Genomic DNA, 22,212 nt, shown 5'->3' with positions numbered 1-22,212 from the left:
AGACAAATATTCCAGTTTGCTACTCTTGTTTTAAAGGCTTTTGGGTTTGTGTAGGATCAGTAAGGGAAATACTACGTGTAAGTAAAAAGGCAATCACGGATGTGTCTTTGGTGCGTTTGAAGACAAATAATCACTGCGGCTCGGGGTACGCCAACACATGCGGGCAAATCAAGGAAGTAAATGATAGCAACTCTATATCTGTTGGTTTTTGTTTTCACAAGACAGAACATGTAGCTGGATTATCACAGTTGCTTAAACAAACAGTATTTACTATCATTCTTTGCGTAAGATTCACAGATACGGATCTTGGCTCTATGGGTCTTTTTGATGATCTTCCAGTGGATCTCTGCAAATCTCATTTTCTTTTCAAACAGTATGGACACCAAATGACGTTTGCATAGTGTGGCTAGCTGCAAGCATGCAAAGCTGGTGTCTCCCCTGTCAAAAGGTAACAGCTCCTATCACGCCATCGAGCATGCTATTTTTACTCAAATGAAACACAGTACATGTGAACTGTTTGCTTTGCTCATTTTACCACCCGACCATGAACTGTGTTGCACKGAAGTTGTCTTAAACAAATAGCTGAGTTACCTTAAAATGAAACGTAAACAATAAATAAAGTCACCGGAGACTTATGTGATGAATTTTCAGCAAAATAAATGTCATAGCTGTTTAAAAACAGTGCATTGAACATAGAATTACAAGACCTTCAGTCCTTTCCTCTCTGTACCTTGTTGTAATCCTGCTTCTCTTCTCTTTATAATGGGGGGGGGATTTAGTCTTGATTTGTTCCAGACTCCCATCTACTCAGACTGTCTGATATTCTGGGSGTAAAACCCTATGACTGACTTTACTGGTACCAAATGAGTTTTAATCTTCAAAGATTTTAATCTGATGTTTCGTCTGTTAGTCACAAGAAGTGAGTTGAGGGTGGAAGGGGGGAGGGTAAGGGCTATGAGGGGTTTTAACATCACAATATTTAACAATAATAAAAAAAATACAAGTATTAAAAAAACATGTTTATAAAACAATTTCATCCAAATAAAGCAATACAAGCATCAGTTATTTTCTCTGTACAACTTCATTTGGTGGGTTAAAAGATCATTCACAGCATACACTGATCCCTTCTGGTAAGTACTGAAGAGTTTGCACCGCGCCTCAAAACCAACTACTGAGACTGTTCATGCTGCTTTCTGTGATGGGGAACAGAAGTACAAGTTCATTTCAGTGCACATGCAGCGCACATAGAGGAGTGCATGAGCTTTTTAAGTGTCCCAACCCCTAAATTGCAGCCAAAAACAATAGTCTCAGCATCACAGCACGTTGGTTGATAGACTTTGTAGCATTCAGCATAGAAACACCATTGATGCGTTCTAAAGTACAAGCATAAAGTGTTCCCATGTTTCAGTCTCTTCTTGAACAACCATAGAGCAGTGAGTTGATAGTAAGTCCAGCTTCTTTTTTGCTGATTAGTTGCCTGGTTCTGTGTCCTCCGCTTTCAACCAGCAGACCTTGGTCTATGTGTTCTGATTATTCCACTTGGCAGGACACAGCAGAGGAAATACAACTCGTCTTTTAGACATAAGTCATCAAGGCCTGCTGTCAAAAGTAAGAAGGCTTGTGCATGGGCATATTGTTATTTGATGAACAATGATCTTGTATTAATAACACCTCATACTCCATACTACTTGTTTGGACAGAAGGTTCAGGAATCATAAGTTGTGGCTGCTTGTGAAACAGAGCTCCATTATCTAAACCGGCTTTAACTCCATCCATCCCCAACTGGGAGGGTTCACAATCTAGATCCAGGTGGGTCTTGGCTCTCCTCCTCCGAAAAAAGAAAACCATTGCCACTGCTATCGCTATGAGGAACAGCAGTATCATGATGGCATATGCAGGCACAAGCACAGTGCCTGCATATGCACTGGTGTCAATTTGTGCACCGGTGCCAGAAGATCCAGGTTTAGTATGAGCCTGAGTGCAAACACTCTCAGCATCACTAACAGCACCTATAGGACTGACACACACGTTGTAGGTGGAATTGGGTTTCAAACCTCGAAGTGTGTACTCTTGGAATGTTATTGGAAGGTTGAGCGGAATTGGTCTGCGGTCCGGCCCAGAGAGGTTTCTGTAGGTCAGACGGATTCCACGGATGTTAGGCCGCATTTTAACATAGCGGTGAAGATCTATCAGAATTGATGTGGCCGTCGCTTGATGTGAAGTGATGTCTGGTGTCTTTGTGACGATGGTGGACTTGGATGGAACAGCTTCAGTTGGATAAGTTGAAGAGCGGCTCTGGATTTCACAGAATTGTCCAGATGTGCCATCTGGACAGGCACAAACAAATGGACCACGGAGAGTCCACTGACAAGTGCCTCCATTGAGACAAGGATACTTGGGACAGAACTGCTTTTCTTCATCTAGGCCAATACTGCTGCTGCTTGGAGATGCAGGGACAGAAGGCAGAGGAACATCACCACCTTTGGCAGGTGTCTTTACACTGGCTCTGGGGACTTGGATAGGTCTGGTTGTAGTTGGTAATGTGGTAACAGGAGCAGGCAGGGTGGTAGTTGTAGTTTTGACAGTAGTAGTCGTCATTGCAGTTGTGGTTGGGCAGCCAAAATCCCTTGTTTCCAGTCTTTTTAATACTTTTCCAGCACTGATGGGTGGAAAATGACAGCGTGTCTCCTCTGTTCTCTCCAGGGTGATGCTCTGCGCTCTAAGCCATCTTGGGAACCATGCTAGGTTGCAAAGACAGTTGAAGGGATTTTCGGCAATTGCTAGTTTTTCTAAATGGGGGAAGAGCTGGGAAAACTCCTCAGGAAGGCCTTGTATACTGAGACTGCTTATGTCCAACTCTGTTAACTCGCCAAGGTTTTGCAGGTCCTCAATCTTTGGAGGGCCCATTGGGTTGCCAGCAAGATTGAGATGAAACAGCCCTGGTGTCTCTTTTAGTGCTGAGGGGAAAGACTCRAGTTTGTTTTCTGAAATGTCCAATTCATGAAGATTCTTTAAATTTCTTATAAGCTCATTATTTAGGCTGGTAAGTCCAACACCACCAAGTCTGAGTGACTCCAGGTTGGGGGTCTGAAGCTTGGAAGTATTTAATGAGGGCAAGGCATTAAAACGCAGATCCAGCAGTAGTAGTTTGGGTAATGAGAGGAGGGGCAGGGTTGTCAATGCATTACCTTGCAATTTGAGTTCCAGAAGGTTCTCCAAGCCATTAAATGCAGCTGGATGGATCTTCTCTATATGATTGCTGTACAAATAAAGGCGCTCCAGCTGCGGCATTCCATGGAAGCATTTTTCTGAAATGTAGGTAATCTGGTTGGATGACAAGTCCAGATTTTTTAAAGAGCTCAATGGCTCAAACACTCTTTCAGGAAGATCAGTAAGTTTGTTTTGACTCAGATCCAGCATTTCCAAGTTAAGTAGTCCATTGAAGTCCTCAGCTGCAATGCCTTCAATCCCATTTGCAAACAGGAAGAGGTTTTTGGTTGATGAGTCCAATTCGCCAGGAATGGTAGAGGAGCGTCTTCGGGAACATAAAATGTTCCCTGGATTGGAGCACAAGCAATCCTGTGGACAGTTGCTGGAAAGGATGCCATCAGGAAGGATGAGGAGGAGCAGAAAGGACATCAATGGACTGAGAAAGACCTTCATGGTGCAGAATCTCTCTCGGGCCATGCTTTGCCTAAGACAAGAAAAACAAACACAGTTAGCAGTTGGACTCTTAGAAATATTCTGTATAAAAGAAAGATAAAGAAAGCCTAAACATAACTTTGTAATTAGGCAAAGGCAAGTTTAATTTAGTCCACTCCGAGTACTAAAAACCTTGCATTTTAGGACCATAATCAAAGACTTCTGACTCCCAAGAATAGAGCCTTGTGATTTCTGCTTTTAGATTCAGAAGCACAACACTGATTTTTGTCCATGCTGACACTGGTCTAAGTCAAAAATTACATGTGTACTTTTCTTAACTTAGTTTAGTTCTCTAAACCTCAAGAATTTGTGAAACTGGTAAAAGTAACAATTAACAGCATTCTGTTTACTCCAGTTTTTCCTCGTCATACAAAGTCACTTTTGAGTGGCTGCATGAATGCCGTGCTGCATGTAACAAAGCATCCGCCARTGATTTATTTGTATCCTACTAAACATGAAGAAGAGCTGATAATCTGGAACTGCCTTCCCACATATAGGTGCAAGATAAACATTTTCCGAGTCATCCAGACTGACGGCCTATGATAGTTGTCAAACAAGTGCCTCTACAACATTAAGAGTTGAAATATAGTGATAAAGATGAATAGATTTTTWAAAAAAAAGATATATTCCCATGGTTTAAGTCATTTCACCTGAGTCCAAGCTTTTTAAAACAACTGTTGAAGTGGAGTGTCAGCACGCTGCTTCAAAGGATGATGAAAAGGAGAGGGGAATAGGAATGAGGGGGGAGATGAAGAAGAAACCAGTTTCAGACAAGTCTGTGTAGCCGTTTATCATCCAGTGCCATCAAGTGAGACAAGCATGAGGGAAGAAGCAACATGTATATGCTGAACATTGCCCAGAAGTAAAAGGAAAAGGTGGTAAAATGCACTTTTGCTTTATTGCCCCAAAGTGACTCTAAACCTTCCTATCTCAACTAAATTTTTTTTTAACAATAAGGACTTAATTTCCAAACCTATGTAGTTACATTTATGATATGTTGTATGTTTTACAGTTTGAATGCTATATGGAATTTATCAGGCTTTAAAAGGTGCAGTTGTTGCCTGCACAAAGTCTCTTTGTGCAGACCTTGCCTGCACAAAGACTTTGCCAAACACCTCGATAGTACCCAACTTTTGGAACCAAGAATCTTATACAGAGTACAATCAGAACATTGTGTTCTCACGACTCACGACTGATGCAATCTATTTCACCAGAAATTTTAAAGGAAATGTTCATCCATTCCTCTTTTTATGTGGCAACTGTTTCATTTCCATTTCCATATGTAAATATTTACTTCAGAATCATGTTGATACTTCATGAAATTCCTCACGAGGTGCAAGTCAGCTAATTTATAGACAAGATTTTTCTCAATTTTGTTTCTTTATTCTGTTAAGTATTGAAAAAAAAACTAATGTAAGGTTTTGTGTTTATTTTCATGTGTCTTATTTGTATAGAGAACAATTTAATATTGAAATAAACAAAATCTATAAAATGATATGTTGATGTAGTTGGATTCTGATTTTTTGGGTCTTTTTTATATTTTGTTCTATTGCAAAAAAGAAAAATCTGTTCCAGTCGTATTTTTAGTCGCAGACCAATACCAAGTAGCAAACAGTTGTAGAGTGGAAGGAAAAATATGTAATTATAGTTTAAATGTTGTTTTTTTCCCCCAAAGAAAGTCTGAAAAGTCTGGTGTGTATCTATCTATATCAGTTCAGAGTCACCATCTAAAAACAGCAGGAAAGCCCTTTCCAGATCTGTACAGCAACTGTATAAAAACTCCACTCAGACTTAGATTTGTTTATGGAAAACCTTGTTGAAAAAGTAATGACAGCATCTGATGGCAACAGCTCGCTGCTGGCTACAAATGAATGAGCAGCAGAGGTGAAGGGTTGCAGTTAACCTATAATTTACACTCGGGGGGCCTGCAGGGGTTTGTGTTAAACAGAGTTCTATAATAGTCGTGTTTCAGAGTAAGTAGCTCAGGAAGAGTCTAAAGTAGCAGCATTTTATTTGTTTGTTTTGGGAATTAAAGTTGTTTTTGCTATAAAAACTTCATTCAAATCTCACTTGTCACCAGACTGAATTTAGAGGTTTCCAGTGCAATGAGGGATTATGAAATAATTTGTTATTGATCTTATGGAAATTAAGAGATCTCAAAAGATAACCAAAAGGCAGGGGCACAGGGAGAATCAAACAGCAGCTAGAGGGGATGCTTGTTTTCTTAAACCTAAGAACTAAAGCAAAAACTTTACCAATATTCTGGGAAAAAGGAAAAGTGTCCAGAGCCAGTATACACAGCAACATCAAGCAGCTTCAGAAAAGCAAAAGCACCACAAGGATAAAACCAAGAATATTTCCCTTAAAAATAATCACTGCGGTATTTCTACCGCTGCTTCCTCGGGGATAGAATGTTTATTTGAGTGTGCCTCACTCCAAACTGGGCCAGGCACATCTGATAAAACCCAGCGGAGGAGAAACTGTGGCGGAGGTGGAYGGGGAGGGATTCGGCCCGATCGCAGATAAACTGGAACTTGAAAGGTTAGATTCTGCTGTTGTSTTTTCTCTTTGGCTGCAGCAGGCCCGTGCTGATCGGCAGCTCAGATACGGCGCAGCTGGGACGCCGCTGCTGCGGTGAGTGATTGCTGTGAGTGGAGAGGTGCAGAGAGAGATAGTAGAAAGGCAAGTTGTAATCCCGCACATAGTGGAGGAATGCCCCCCTCCTGACTTGTCGTCCTCCTTTCTCGACTTGTAATTTCCTTTTCTCTCCCCGGTGCACTTGAAACATTCCTGAGGCAGGCAGTTTTGGGCAAAAAAGTGATCTTGGCTCTGTGGTTGGCTTTTTAAGATTTGCAGGAAGCTTTTTGGGGGTTTATAAACAAAGGATTGGATTCATTGTAGATCCATTAAAATCTGTTTGTGAATCTGACATTGTTTGGTTTTATCAGAAAACTTGTTGGCAGGTGAACATGTGAAGCAACACAAGGGCCTGAAAATGTGCCAAAACTCTGAATTACGGAGCATGTGAACTTTTTTGTGTTGCTCAAAGTGACAAACATAATTCAGCACTTTGGAAAACAGAAGAGGCATAAGGGATAATCACATTTCCCCTCTCCTATAGCTCTCTTATTATCCAGCAGAGATAAGAGCAGGTTTCTGTCAGCAGGGCCTCAAATTCAATAAGGTCTGACTTTAGAATGGTGAAGTGGGCTTCAGCAATTAAATCCCAGCAGCCCATAGGGTCAAGAGTCCCTGTCTTTAGGGCTGAAGGCTAACGACAATGTGTGGACAAGTTGGGCCAGAGACGAAACGAGCGAATGATGCTGGCTGACAGTTCTGGATAAGGCTGCACACAGCAGACTAGATACTCCCATCAAAGAGACTTTTTATTTCGGTGACCTTATCTTTTCACATGAAAACARCTTGTGGTATGTGCATTATGTGGAGGATCTACGTCGTCTCTGTCCCCTTCCACTTCCAGCAACGTCTTTGCAACCAGATGGATTCTGTTATCCACAATCAAGCAGAGTTATCCGTCAACATGACAAAAGGGCCAAGGGAGAATTGGAAAGGTGAAGCAACGGTATCTGAGTTGAAAAAAGATCACTTGAGAAGCAACATGAGGGAGAACAGAACCGACACTTTTAGCACATACAGTATATACATGTAAAAATGTCAGACTGCTGATGCACGGAGACTGATGTGTCTCTTATGCAGTGCTTTATTTCTGGTTGTACATGTCAAACTGTTTTAGATAATGTTACCCCATGGAAAGATGAGATGCTCAGAATAACTGAAGTTGAAAAAAAAAACTATTGGCTGACTTTCAATTTTATGCTTGTAAAGACAACCAGACAGCAACCATGTAATTAAACAGAAAAAAAGATCTCTAAATATGTGTTCACCAGCATAACTTTGCAATCAAGGTCTATTAAGTAACAGGAACAAAAATGACATTTTACTATTGGCATAGTAATAGTCACACTTAAAAATGTCACTGAGAATGCTCATCCCGAAGCCCCTCTGATCACTGCKATCTGTAGAGGTTGGACTGGGATTAAGGCCTCCAGTTTTTCCACAATGTGCACAAACAACAGATTTCAGTCTGATCCCAAGATGAGATTTAGCTTCAAAAACAACTTAAGCAGGTCTTTATTGGGTATGTATACCCCTTGAATACTTTTGCAAGGTGAAACTCTTAAATCTTATTTTATTGGGATTCCCTGTGCTGGTCCAACATAAAGCAGTTCACAGTGGAAGTACATATTTTTTTAAGAATGAAAATGTTGCCTTGCTTTTYGTTGTTGACCTGCTTCCCTTTATCTACTGAATAAAAGCATCCCCACACCATGATGCAGCCATCCCCATGCTTCGCCATGTTTCAACATGTGCAGTGTTAATTTCTTCCCCACATATAATATGATTTTGCATGCAGATCAAAGAGTTTACTTATCTAAGTCATCTTAGTAGAGCACCTTTAAAGTAGACGCTTTAAGGCTTTCAACTTTTCCATATGAGCAGTTTTCTGTCTTAGCTGAAGAAAAGCCCCACACTGCAAAACACTGGACCCACCGTAATTCTTCTTGAAGCAAAATATGTGAAAGTTAGAGGTATGGATACTTTTTCAAGGCCTTTTTTTTATTTTTATTTTTTTTACAATTTTTACTCATTTTCCACTTTTCGACATAGTTTGTTTTTTGTTTGAAAGTCCTTTTCATCTTAAGATTTACGATTTGGAACTGTTTTAAGAACAGTGTGAAGCAATACCATTCGAGCATACAGCTGGAGGACTTGAAAGAGAGCATAATATACAAGCGCAGGGGTTAATGTGAGGGTAGACTCACGGTAAAAATCCCAAGATCGGGATGCATTTGCTGCACCAAATGAGATCTCAGGGCACCTCCGTGTTTGATGTAGAGATAGCAGTGAGTGGTTTACATTTTAGCTCGCTCTCATCTGCTATAAAATTACAAACAAGACCCGAAAGCCTAACAGTCGTTCAACAGCCAGATAGCATCAGTCCAAAGGACGACAAAGCCCATAAGCTTGTGAGACATGGAGCAACTCCTCAGGGTCAGAGGTTAGGCTCAGATTAGTGTTTCCACTTCTGCGCTCTATCCAGCAACCTTTGTTGTAACGCTGACCCACACAACACAGTTAACATCCTCTGTTGGACAGAGTCGCACGCCCAGCTCCAGTTACAATCGTATACCTGCGCCTCGTCTCGACAGGTGCCTTTTTTTCCTCTGCTCCTCYAGTGGAGATATGAAACCCCAAACCCTCTGGAGTGTGTCTGACTACATGATACGACCAGGAAGAAAAAAGCCCGAGGAAGAAACCAGAGGAGGTTGGTGGCAGAGTCTCGTCTGCAAGAGAGCGCTTGTGGAGTCTGCGTCTGCCTCCTCTGAGACTTTGGATCGCAGAGGTCATGTTATGTGCGCTCCAAACGGAAACGTGGATCATTTCCTTTTTGTTTTATTGCTAAAGGATATGACATATGGTTTGGTAGATGCTAGATCAGATTTTTTTGCTTTTTAAATAAGCACAGACTCCGGCTGAGGCCAGACACACTGTCCACTTGTTTCCCCTCGGTCACGACACGAGTCTTTCGTCATCGTCTCCTGCCCTGTGACCCTCTGGAGACAGCAAATCGCAGTTGCTTTTGTCTCGCGGCTCTGCACATCTGCTGAAGACCTTCGCCACAAGGCGCTCACGTTACACAGAGGACACAGGATTCCAGCATACCACTGACAACCTGTCCTTTGATCCGCTTTCTCAAAGTGGTGTTTTACACCCACAGCTTTTGTTAGTCCTGTGCCTCGCGTCTCTTATTCATCCTTTTGTGTCAGACACAATAACAAACCGCAGCACTGCAGAGGTCGCAGCCTGCTCAGGCCAAAAGCTTCACATCACCAGGAAACCGTGTTAGCAGGGACTGGTTGTGACGAATGTGGACCCTTTCYAGACTTTGGCCTTGTGCTTTCGTTTTCCGTTTGTCCGGTCACTATCAACACCTTATTGTTCGTGTTGGCAGCATGTTTCAGAGTGCTCTGCCATGCTGGTGCAGACATGTAACACAAGCTTGGCCACAGTTGAATTAAGTTGATTAAAGCTTCTAAGAAGAACCAAGTTTGAAGAAGGAAATTCTTTGTGTTTTGTGCTTGTTTTTTTGTTTGAGGAAGCTGGAAGGACCAGTTAGTTCAGTCAACCACAAGACTACAGTTACATTCACATGCCGACAGTCATCCTTCCTGAGTGACATTCATTCCATCTGCATAATGCTAGTTTATCTCCTGGCTATTATGATGCCTTTCTAAATAACTTTGCACACCATACATACTTCTCATTCTATGTAGTTTCCTATTACTGGGTTTCTGTACAACCACTACAAACAGGACAGGACTTCCACATTAATCATAATAAGAATGAAAAGGTGTAGCATGGAGTTATGTCTATTTGTGCAACTTGATTTTGACCCCCCCCCCCTCCCCTTTGTTGAAAATCAACATGTAAAGGATCAATAAAGAGTTGCACGCTGTGTGACTTAGTCAGGCTTACTAGAATGAATGACTGGCAACCTGACTATTATTGTTGAACAAATAATGTCACACGTACTCACTGAGGAAAATTATCCCTTTGCCTCTTTACCTGTCTGTCAGCATGTCTGAGTCATATTCTCACTGTATTCAAACACGCTGTCTGCCTTATCCGAGTGTGTACTCCGGATACAAACATGTCACATTTGTTTAAGCTGGTTTTCTAGAAGCACTAAAATATCCTGTTTTGTCCCGTTCTTGCTTAACGCCTCTGCTCAAAACTTAAAAAAAAAAAAAAAACATTTTCGGTATTGGTTTGTTCGTGACGAGTATGACTGGAATCCGATGAAGGCAGGCAGGCCTTCTCCACCTGCCATATCTACCCTGTGAGGGTTTAAAATTTCAGGGGAGTTCAAAAGTAGTGTGATGGTAATAAGTAATGTTGGGCAAATGGCTGCTTGTTCACTTTGTCAGACTTTGCAGTCTTTGGGACAAACTACAAGTTTGCACTTGTTTAGAGAAAAGCAGTAAAATTTCACCACATAAACACAATATAAAGTAGTATATAATTATTAATTTCTTACAAATAAAAATCTCAAAAGTGAGATGCTGATACTCTTAAATAAAACCCACCTATGTTTAACTTAACCTCAGTATAAATCAAGCTGCTCTGTGAAGACCTGGGAGGTTTCTTAAAGAGTATTGGTAAACAAATAGACCAGGGAACACAGCTGAAATGTCAGAAATTAGAACTTTAAAGTGGTGTAAGATTATAAAACTACATCCCAAGCATTGAACATCTTTGAGCTGATTTCAGATTTGTTGAGTATTGACCTGTAAGTTGCCAGTGACACGTACATATTGAGTATATCACAGACAAAGCTACAGGGATGCATTAAATCCACCTCACAATACTTCTCCTGCTCTAAGAACCCACTGTTTGAGATTTTTGTCAATCTGCCCCAGAGTTTTATTTTCTCTTTAACAAATAATGAAAAAAAAAAAACCCCAGACATGTGCCATACACACAAGATAAATGTGAACCGGAGATCACTGGTGCTGATTACAGTGTCACAAAGGAATTTATTGTGAAACTGTTGCCTGCATTGGTGCTGATCCAGCACTGGGGGAGGTTGGAGGTTGGAAAAGGCAGCAGTCAGGCGGTACAGTTTCCCTCCCCACTYCTAWCATGGACAGGCTTCTCCTTCATGGCCTCAGGTACACTCTGTCACCCTATGAACCAAAACTCTCATTTCTTTGTTGTTTTAATCAAATATTCTGGTTCGTTGGTCAACCATACAGCGTAAGGGAAATGCGCAATCAAAGCTTAGAGGTCACATCCAAATAACGAACACAAATCAGAGCAAACAATTTAAGAGATGATTTGGAGAAGGCGTGAGCACAATAATCACCCAAACAGATGCGATCCGCAGATGTTTAAAGCCCTTAGTGCTGACCTCCTCGAATCTGGCATATAGAACATTTTATATGTGTTAACAATGTTCTCCAATTGTATTTTAGGCAGACCAAATAGATCCAATATGGTTTGAATACCAAATGTTAAAAGTATAAAGGAAACTAAGAGACATAATGGCCCTTTGTGTGGTTCATGACCCAGATCTGTTCTTTACACATGACATGTTTATCGTACTTTCAGACAGAAGATACAAATGGCTGCTTTGTTGGAGCTGAATAGTAACTTTTGTCAGCAAAAGGAGCAGTTTGTTTGCTCCAAATCAACAGGTCCCTTCATACATCTCTTTAGGTGATCGGAGCAGATTCCTGGGTCAAAAACACACAACAGCGTGTACTCTCTAATGTTTGCTCACACACGTGTGATTGGGCTCAGAGCTTTGATGTGAAAGAGTTTGCTTAAGCATGCGGTAGAATTACCGTATGRAACACCCTTGTTTGCTCTAGAGTGTTTRCCTGCGGGTTGAAATAGTAACTTTATTAACCCACAATAATATTCTAATGTGCTTGTAGTGGGGAGCATTGATAAGAAGCTGCAGCTCAGTCATATTCACTCGTATTTCAACATGTTGTGAAACCGTTTCAGACGCATGCAGGAATACAGGCGTGCATCTGGAAAACGATGAGTAAAAGATGCGCAGGGTTTGTCGACACGMGTTGTAATTCAAGGCAAGCTTTTGATGGTAAAACTCCGAAAGCAGAAATRGGCTCGGTGTTGATACTGAACTATGTGCGAGTTGCAAATAATTTACAGCAAGATAAAAAAAAAAAGATGTGGAATGTGGCGGTTATGGCCAGAAATCAATACTTCACTGTTGCGTCTTTCTCTGCCTATAAGACGGGGATCAGACAGGAAGAGGAGGAGGTGAGCGAGGACGAGCGAGGGAGGCAATTAGCAGGAGTGGTGATGTGCGTCCAGAGTTCCAGGGAGACTGTGTGCATGAGGGTTTGGCTTTACAAGCCGTCACAGTCCCTGTCACAGCTCATTGAAAACTGGAACAGCACAGAGGCAGGACGGAGGGTGAAGGGTCAGGAAAAGGTTCGCAAGGTGAACAGAGGATACGTTGTGTACTGACATCCAATTACTGGGACAGTATAGTGCGAGTGAATAAAAAAAAACATTCCCCAAAACCAATTCCCAGTTTGAGATGTCATTAAAGTAAATAAGATCAAAGCTATTGGTTTGTTTGAGACCTCAGTAGCTTCAAGGCATTGTAAAATAACAGGACTACACTGGTGTTGCGATTGTGTGCTAATTAACTCATTTGCTAATTTTTGTTGTTGCTAATTGCAACAGATATTTTCTTCCCCAAAAATATTCAGCTAGACAGAAATTTGTGTCTATGTGTATTTCCGAGTCTTGTTTTCATGTGGCCACTGTTTCYAGAAGTGCTAAGCTAATGTTAGCATGTTTCCTGGCTGTTTTGTTATAYGACTTGTTGATAATAACATGTCTCAACACAGTTCCTGGTAATGTGTGAACAGAGCTTGGGGGTGTGGGGGACTCTTTAAACCTCATGAACATTATGAGTAGTGTTTCAGCTGCTCTCTGGGCAGCTTGCTTTAGACTGAGGTAGMTGCGGCAGCCTTTATGATTTCTCATCTACTGTGAATGTCATTTTAAAAGTTGAAAGTCACTGTTTTGGAAAACTGTGGAGCCTTTTGATAAGCTAATTCGTCCTTAGAACTTCAGTGCCTGATATTTTTGGGTATTAAATTTAGTTATGTGGCATGGAGTGTTTCATACTGGTCATTGTTTCCAGTAAGGAATTGTCACTTTGACTTCTATAACATCAACAGGATCCTCATGAAGGTCCTTATCCGTCATGTTATGCAAGTCATTTTCAGAAAATACTCGGATAACTCTATCATTTGTTAAATTTGAGCATTTGCGGGCATGAAATTGTTTTAAATAMGTATGAAAGTGAAGTAGGAATGGATAAACTGCCTATATTTAGGGATGAAATGATGGTGGCACAGGGAAAAGGAACTGCAACATTTCCTTAAGTTCAGAAAAGAAACAAATTAACGTAYGTTTCCTACACAGCCTCCTTGTGTCACTGAAATGCTGTGTGCTTGGTAGGAGAGCTGCTCTTGTTCTCCTGCCAGTCTTTGTTAACAGGCTCAGAGTGAAAAGGCCTCTTGAGGAAGCGGGGTGTTAGAGTTAACGCGCTAAAGACCGCCAACAGTGGCTTGTTTGGGATTCTGGATTCAAATATTCCAAGTGCCTATTAATATAACCACATCAGAAATCCTACATTATTTATGAAGTCGAGCTTTTTTTTCCCTCTGTAATAATATACAGCCTTCCTGATCTTAACCATGTGTTTGTATTATAGTAGCTGGCCACCTCTTATTTATATGGACACTTTTGTAGTAAAAGCTGCCAGATTCACTTACCCAGTCACRATGCTTCCTCTTCTACCCCAATCCCCGCTTCTTCTTCTTCTACTTCTACTTCTACTTCAGTTGCTTTTTTTCCCCACCTGGAAATAAAACAGTTGGATCTGTTAATCAAATCACCTTTACCATGTACAACCGGCTCTACTTAGCTGGAAACCAGCCCCTCTGTCATGCACTGTTAATAGCCCACAAGCGAAACAGGAAGTTTTGCTGCTGCTAATTGGTTAAATTCCAGCTGTGTGCAGGAGCATGCTGAGCGGGCTGACCATGTGGCAACACAACAGTGTGACGGAGCACAGGAAGGGAGGCAAGAATGCGGGTCGACTGCTCGCCTGTTGCATCTGTCAACTCCTTGTCTTAGCTTCATCAACCCATCGTCTGCCATGTGTTAATTTAAACTCCATGCCCTCATACAGTKTGTTCTGTTGGTTTTTTACCAGGGTAGTTCAACCAGTTTGAGCTGAGACATATATCTGCAGTTTACATATATATTTTTTTATTGCTTCRTACATGTTTATTTGCCTCTGCTGCTAAAACTCAGCMCTAGCCACAATGTATTTATCTTTTACAAATTTTTTCCCTATCTGTGATGTTATGACATGAAATATAGTACGTGTTAATGCAGCTTTTTATACATAAAGATGAACAATATGAACAGTAAATCTGATTTGGTTCTTAAAAAAGAAATAAGTGCTCCTATGGATGTATGACTCAATCAGATAGCTCTGACTGGAGATCAGCCAGTCAAGTACAGAAGAAACTAAACGCACCGCTCCATTAAATATGATGGTGGCAGCAGGGAAGCTGGTCTAAGATAATATGAACATGAATGAATGAGTTTYTACTTCTGTTCCGTAAAAACATTAAACCTAAAAAATTCCACTATTATTTATCTAAATCCACCTCTAGCAGCYGTTTGTACTGTGGGGAACTTTTTTTAGTTAAATCAGATAAAGACAAGGGACCTCTATCTCTATCAAAGATCTTGCATCCTATTGTTTTCTCTTTTTATCTAAAGTCTTTACAATAAAATCAGCAGATCAGATCTCAAACAAAGCTGGAAATAGAAACTGCCAAAAAAAAAAAATCCTGATCAGATTCATTATATTCATCTCCTCTTATAATTTTCAATTAGTGGATGAAGATCGGACAAAAMMCCCCCMAAAAAAMCTACATTCATACCAGTTTTTGGAAAATATTTTAAGCTGTTTTAAAGCCAATTATCAGTATATATTATGCATGTGTTATTTGATYTTTCCTCCACTTTTACCAACTATGACAGGTGACCTTTATTCATATTTTACAGTGTTTACTATTGTGTTTCTAGTTAGCAGTGGATTGTAAACCATAATGCATAGACATTTGATCTGAGTAAGGTTTTAAAAATATGCCACAAACTTTACTATAACTGTTTGTGGAACAGATATTTACACATAAGTTTGCATGACATGCGACAGTGTATTTACTTGTGAAACTAGTTGTTGTTGTTTGATGCATGGTGTGTTTTATACCGCCACACAGAAGCCCTGTTCTTTCACTCATACTTCTTTGCATAGAAACCCACACAGGTAGAGGTACCGATGCACGCTTGTGCAGACAAGTTGTGCGAGTAGCTTCTGAATCGGGGAAAAGCGTGTGTCCTGACGCTTCTGTGGTTAGATTTTTGAGGTCACTGCCTCTCAGATGATTCCTCGACTGAAGAGTAAATATTTAGCTTTCAAAGTGGAACTCAAAACCCAAAAAGTTGCRTCATTSTTTCAGATGAAGCTCCTGAAACCGCTGTAGCACTGGGTTACTGACAACAGCAGGCTGGTTATGCAGCCCAGCACCAAGATCAGCTAATCACAGATACAGTTTTTTTTTTTTTTGTTTTGCTTAAGATGCAAGAAGCTGTGAGGCTCCTTCTCGCTCGACTTCCTACCAGTTGCATGTCGCGACTTGCGCCGCTCTTGTGCTGTTTGCAGCGTTGAGCGACTGGGATTCTGGCTGATCTTTGCTGCCGTTCAGATTCAAGCAGACGGGCACAGATTCCCGCTCTTGGCCTGCATAACTCACAGAGCGGCAACAGATAGCAGCGCTATCTGTGTCGCCCTGGCTGCGACTGAAATAGACATTAAGAAAAGAGTGAGCCAGAGAACAAAAGGGTCGACCCAACTCAGTGAAAGAATGGCCTTTTTATGTGTTAGATGTGTCTCTTCTCCAACATCTTTAATTCAAATGATTGAACTACCTCCTCAACATGCCATCAGATGCTGCAGAAGCCTGTGGCAGCAGACCAACACCTGAAACATGCAGGACAGTAGGTGCTGATTTTGTTAAAAACGTCCTCTGTATGCATGCACTAAAATTCAAGGTCACAATTTTCTATTATGTTGCGCAATAAAAGACATGTAACACATCTCTCCTAGGGATGGCAATAGCTGCACTGGCACTGTCGGTGTGTGTTTGTGCCTTAGATCTTTGCTTTCCTTTTGCCTAGTTAGATCTAGTTTATGGCTCATCTCCTGATTACAGTGCAGGCCAGAAGTAATTACAACCTTAGATTAAGAGTCATTTCTTCAGTTTTTTTTCCCTTTTTTTTTTTTTTTTTTTTTTTTACAAACCAGAGCTGAAATGCAGCAATTTGTGGTGTATTTCTTTATAGTTGAACATCCTTGTTATCCTCCTTACTCTTTCCCTCACGTCCCTCTGGAATTTTTTTTCCCCCTTTGGGGGGCGGGGGGGGGTTATCTTCACAGATTTTCCATCTTGATTCAGAACTTTTCAGATGTACTTAGCAGACTTGATTCTGCAGACCTTTCAGAGTTTGCCTCGACATGCTTGTGTGGGACTGTGTGTGTGAAAGCGGACGTGGAGGGCAGCGGGTATTTGAGGGGGGTTCTGGGGCTCAAATTGGGCCACTCCAAAGCCCTCAGATCCCTTCGCATGTGTGTGTATATTTATGCGAGGGTTTTGAAGTGGTTCTTCTGAACGCATCATTTGGCTGCATCGGCGAGCTCTTCTTCAATTTAGCTTGGCAGGCGTATGGGCTGGGGTTTGCCTCCACATACCGCTAGTTCAGCACTGATGTTTGAGGCAGAGGCCTTTGAAGCTCAGGGGTTTTACTCAAAACTCCTCTTATAAGTAAAAGCTCCTAGGATGGCAACAGCCCTCCTGCTGTGCGACCTCTGAGGGGAGATGAACAATAACGCGTCAAGTTTTGACATAAGAAGGATTTGTTCTTTTTGAGTTTCCTCCTTGCTAATTGTAACATGTTTTTTTTCCAGGTTTCCGCCCTTTTGACTTCCCCCTCCCTGCTTTCTGAGAGCGTGCCCCGCTCTTCTACCTTCCCCAGGCCTCCTTGCCTCAGCACCTGACTTTTAACCCTCTAATCCCTCTAATATTGAGGGTCGAATGCTTCAGGCACTCGCCCTAATTGGTGCAAAACTGAGCCCTGAAAAGTCTGGAAGTTTGGGGAAAGACATGGATGTATACAACATTGTGATAAGGTTTCTAACAAACTGGGTTTTCTACCTGTTTTTCTTTCAGAATTTCCAAAAAATTCTCATTACACTCCATTTTCCAACCACAAATAAGTAAGCTGGATAAATGCATGGAGGATACAATTTTTAGATAATGGGATATACATTGGGAAATGAAATGTTTCCGTACTCTTCCAAACTTGGAAAGCACCTCAAAAGCCTGACTTTTTCCAGACTGCACAGGAACCCTGCTTTTAGTTCGGCTTTTAAAAACAACAAATGAAATGTTTTGATTGTGGTTCGCAGCAGATTTAGACATCAGCGCTCTTTCCCTCCCAAGCTCTTTGGCACAGATAACGAAATGCCAGCCTTGATTTTGTAAAAAAAAAAAAAAAGAATACCAGATAACGCTCTCACTGACCCAGTGTTGCCAACCAGTCCAGGACCGGGCGGCGGTAATGTGGTTTCAACATCTCTGTAACAAACTTCATGAAAGCCGGGTCTGTGCTTAATTGTTCGAATCAGATTCTATGACAGAGTCCCTGTTCTCCTCAGTCTGCTTCCCGACCACACACAGACGCAGCTAAAATAACCCATTCATTGTGCACACAGCACACCCTCTCTCCTTCATGTTCACACCAACACACACGAGTGGTACGAATGCTTTGACAAGCTTTGATCTAAACTTTGAAATACTTGCAAGAAAGATGCAAAAGTACAAAAGTAACTATTATCTTTTTTTTTTTCTTTCTTCACACCCTCAGGGAACTTTTGGTTTGTCTCTCAGCTCCGAGAGGTCAAAAATATCAGCATACACAATGGTCTGAGGATACAACAGTGACTGTTCAGGCACACTTGTGTGTTATTTACAACATCAGAAAGTGCCCAGCAGCCCTCTGTTTTGCTGCTGTCACCATGTGCAGCCTCAAATTTCTTCACATTAGTGCAGGAGTAATTGGCCTCCTGTGGCTTCTCCGCTATGACTGGTAGCCTAATATATTAACAGATTGCAACCATTACATACTGTCAATGACAGAGGAGCTTTTTTTTTTACAGCATAATGAGTACCTGCAATGGAGCACTTTACAATGAAACAAGCAGAGCTGCAGTGATGGGTTAATAGAGGGGCTATTGGAGTAGTTAGGTCTGGGTTTTTTTGCCCCTAGGAGAATGGAGGCGGTTTTCTGTGCCTCATTATGGGGCCATACAAGACTAAAAGGAAAAAAAAGGTTGTTCTTAGCTATTAAGACATTAACCTTTCCTGTTGTTCTGTCTGATGTCATGAGTCCAACAAAGGCAAGTTTGATCTGTGCATGTTTATACTGGCACCATTATTTGGAAAGTGAGCAGGAAAAAAGATGGAACTGTTACTTGTATCTTTACTCTCCTGAGTGGAGATCGGTTCGAGCATGTCGAGTCACGTCACTTTATTAGATGTTGGTTTAAACCTGGAGAAGGTCACCCAGAGATTTAATCTTTCAGGAATTTGACCCCGTCGCTCGCAGCTCTGCCTCACGCCTGGCGAAGGAAGCTGACATTTGTCTGATTTCTGTGTTTATCATTACTTGCATCTGAGCAACTTGTTCCGGAACGCCTTCAGCTAAATGTCCAAACATTTATATGTTTTGGCAGCTCTGTAACTTGCACATATTTGGAGTTGTGAAGTTATGATGTAGTTGAATCATTGCAGCACTGGTAGTCGTAGTTGTTGCATATTTTTAATGTTGCAAAATGGCATAATTCATCGCTTTATGACTGAAGCTTGGCCCAAAAGTTAATCTCATTGTAAGACATGCTTAAAATAGTGTTTATTATTATTCAGCAGTGCTGTAATATCCTGAAAAGAATCATATTTACCCTGAGGGAAGTTTAATCCATGCCAGTTTTACATTTTCTTTGCCTAATATATCACAAGTGAATGCAAACTTTGTGGCTGCTTAGGGTACTAATAGAACTTTAAAGCTATTTTAATCATTTCTAGATATTTTATGCACCGTTTCACAGCTCATTAATAGATGAACATAACATAACACTAATGTTTAGTTATAACTTTTTGTCAGATTTTATCAGTATGGAGAAATGTGTGCCAACTTAATCTCCGAATCACTTAGTTTTTTGTTTGTTTGCTTTAAATTCTTGGGTAAAAATCTGCTACCATTTTTGTATTGTTTTTTTTCTTTCTTTTTTTGTTGTTGCTATTTTGTAACATGGAGCATTTATTTGAGAGTTAGATGGCTTGTAAGTATATTTTCTTTAAGAAATAATAAATAATAATATATGCTTCAGAAGTATGAACAAAAGTAATACCAGACCCCTAAATCTGTTGAATTAACTGTTTACCTACAGAGCAAATAAGGGAGTGCTCTGATCATCTTAGCTTAGGAAAGTTAATAGAGTTATAACAAAATTAGAAAATCGACCAAAAAATGAAAGCATGTTCATTTAAATTGTGTTTATTTGATATATAGTGTAAAGAGTCGGTTTCAGTCCATTACTGAGTTGCTAGTTAACTGTACATAGAGAATTAAGAGTGAGCTGGAATGTAAAAAGGGAGCCCTAAAAATAATTTATTCTTCGGGCCTCTTATAACCTTTGACCGGCTCTGCCTTTTAAAACTCCCCAGATTCAAACACATTTCTATGTAAATCACGCGTATTGTGTCCCGTGGAGCTTCTCGTGTAGTGGGACGCTCCCTGCTGCATGTTCCAAAAACAGCTGTCCTCTGCGGCGAGCACGGCTCGGTGCGGTCTAGACGCTCGGCTCGGTCCCTGCGTGCTGCACGGCGTCCTGCGGTCCAACGCCAGCCCGCCTCGTTACCGCCCCGACGGCTACTTTTGTGCACCGCGCACACGCTATGCTTGGTCCAGTTACAAAACACGCGTTTTCTTTTTGTTTTTTTTTTGTCACTGATTGTTGACCTGAGGCATTAGAGGCAACCGCATCCTCTAACTTATCATCTCAGTAAAGCAGCAGCGCGTCCATGCAGCCTCACGTAAACCTCGTTTTCCGTGAGTTGAAACATTTGATGCACTTCAATAAAATTCTGAGATCTTGTGACGTTACATACGTGCATTAAATGATCGCTTTAGAACCCCCCCCAACCACAACAAAACAATGTTGGTGAGTTGTGCTGCCTTTTTTAAGCTAAAGGTGTTGCAATTAAAGACGAAAATATAACAACTTAACAACTCTAGTCACGTGTCAAAAATGCGTAATCGGACATGTCAAAATGTATTTTATCCCTGTTCGTATGTTGATTATATTTCACACAGTCCTGCTTTACGCGTCACTTAATTTACGCGTCTTGATCCTCAACATACAGCCTTAAAGACCTGAGAGTAGTTTGTTCATATCTTATTAGTAGATACAGCAGAGTCTTACCCGTGACTTTGTAGAGGTGAAGCTGTAAGAGCGCTGTCGCGCTTGTGTCCGTATCCAAACAGAGCACTTCACCGACGTTAACTCCAAAGCTGGTAGTTTTCCGTGTGCGCACGATCTCGCAAGAATAAACAAACGTATTTTTTCTTTCCTTTCCGTGGACGTGTATTGACCTGGGCTATCAAGAACGGTCCTCATCAAATGGCCAGAGAGAGGTAGACCAGCCTCCACGTCAAGGAATGCGCTCAAGTGCCGACTCCCCTGGACAAAAAGCGCTTTATTGGAGAGCACAGGGAGAGCTGGAGCGGAGCGGAGCAGGGAGGTGGGAGGGGCGAGTCCAGRCGCACTCCTGCGCTGACTAAAAGGCAACAAACAATTCACCTTGCAGCCTGACTCAGGAAAGGAATTCCAGCCTTGTCTTAAACCTACCCTGCAGGACCTGTTCTGAGAAACGTTACAACTTTCAGTATTATCTGATCCAGAGGTAGATTTTAATTAAAAATGCAAGACATTTACTGTTTTCTGCAGTGTCGGTATTTTTTCACGTTCAATTAAAGTGTTCATACCCTTTGAGTCATTTACAACACAAACTTCGATATATTTTAATAGACTTTTATGACATAGATCAACATAATCTAGACTAACGTGATAAGTATGTATGAGTTGCTTTTTATTTTTTTATTACTTTTTTTTTTTTTTTTTACAAACAAGTCTGAAAAGTGTGATGCACATTTGTACTCTCCCCCTTTACTGTAACAACCTTAAATACATTTTAAAGTAACAAGTTGTCTCCTGAAATTGGTCAATAAACAATTATTTCCACTTGTGTGAGCATTTAAGAAAACCATTGAGAAATGTTGTTTGAAGTTTACCAGTTTTTGGATTTGATTGAAAGACGGATGGAGCTGCTGTTAAAACATGGCAAACCTGAAATATTTCTCTATGCTTAGCTCCATCTATCTTTCTGTTATTCATAATCAACTTCCCTATGCTTGCAGAAGAAAAATATCCCCACAGCATGATCCTGCCACCCCAATGTTTCACTAGATGGTTGATTTGAGTTCTTTGCTTACAGGCCAAAAACTTCAGCTGTGGTCCCATATGTGGCTTTTGGTCAACTTTAAACTGGACTTCTTTCAAAAAAATACTCAAGTGTGTGGCTGTAAAATGGCAAAATGGCTAAAAAACTATTCAAAAAGTTTGAATAAATTGAGAGGAGGTCCTGATCTGAGTGCGCACGTAGTGCACATATGGTTGCT

At 41.0% G+C, this 22,212-nt stretch overlaps 2 protein-coding genes across 3 annotated transcripts in view; one reads left to right on the top strand and one right to left on the bottom strand.

The window, feature by feature from the left end:
• Positions 1-22,212, top strand: part of LOC103460599 (mitochondrial import inner membrane translocase subunit TIM16-like) — a 102,425-nt gene that overhangs the window by 50,503 nt on the left and 29,710 nt on the right. The gene's annotated exons all lie outside the window — the stretch shown is intronic.
• Positions 641-21,247, bottom strand: vasnb (vasorin b). 2 transcript variants are annotated; one of them, XM_008402840.2, is made up of 2 exons: positions 20,957-21,238; positions 641-3,694 (listed from the first exon to the last, which is right to left on the bottom strand). In XM_008402840.2, the coding sequence occupies exon 2, from the start codon at positions 3,685-3,687 to the stop codon at positions 1,603-1,605; it is 2,085 nt and encodes a 694-aa protein (XP_008401062.1). In that variant the 5' UTR covers positions 3,688-3,694; positions 20,957-21,238; the 3' UTR covers positions 641-1,602. The 2 variants fall into 2 exon arrangements, 1 of the variants encoding a protein (XP_008401062.1); XR_532954.2 differs by lacking the exon at positions 641-3,694 and adding an exon at positions 11,767-14,197 and having other exon boundaries at positions 20,957-21,247.

This window comes from Poecilia reticulata, unplaced genomic scaffold (assembly GCF_000633615.1).
Source record: "Poecilia reticulata strain Guanapo unplaced genomic scaffold, Guppy_female_1.0+MT scaffold_262, whole genome shotgun sequence".
In the NCBI taxonomy this organism is placed as follows: Eukaryota; Metazoa; Chordata; class Actinopteri; order Cyprinodontiformes; family Poeciliidae; genus Poecilia; species Poecilia reticulata.
This window is presented reverse-complemented; position numbering and strand designations above follow the sequence as displayed.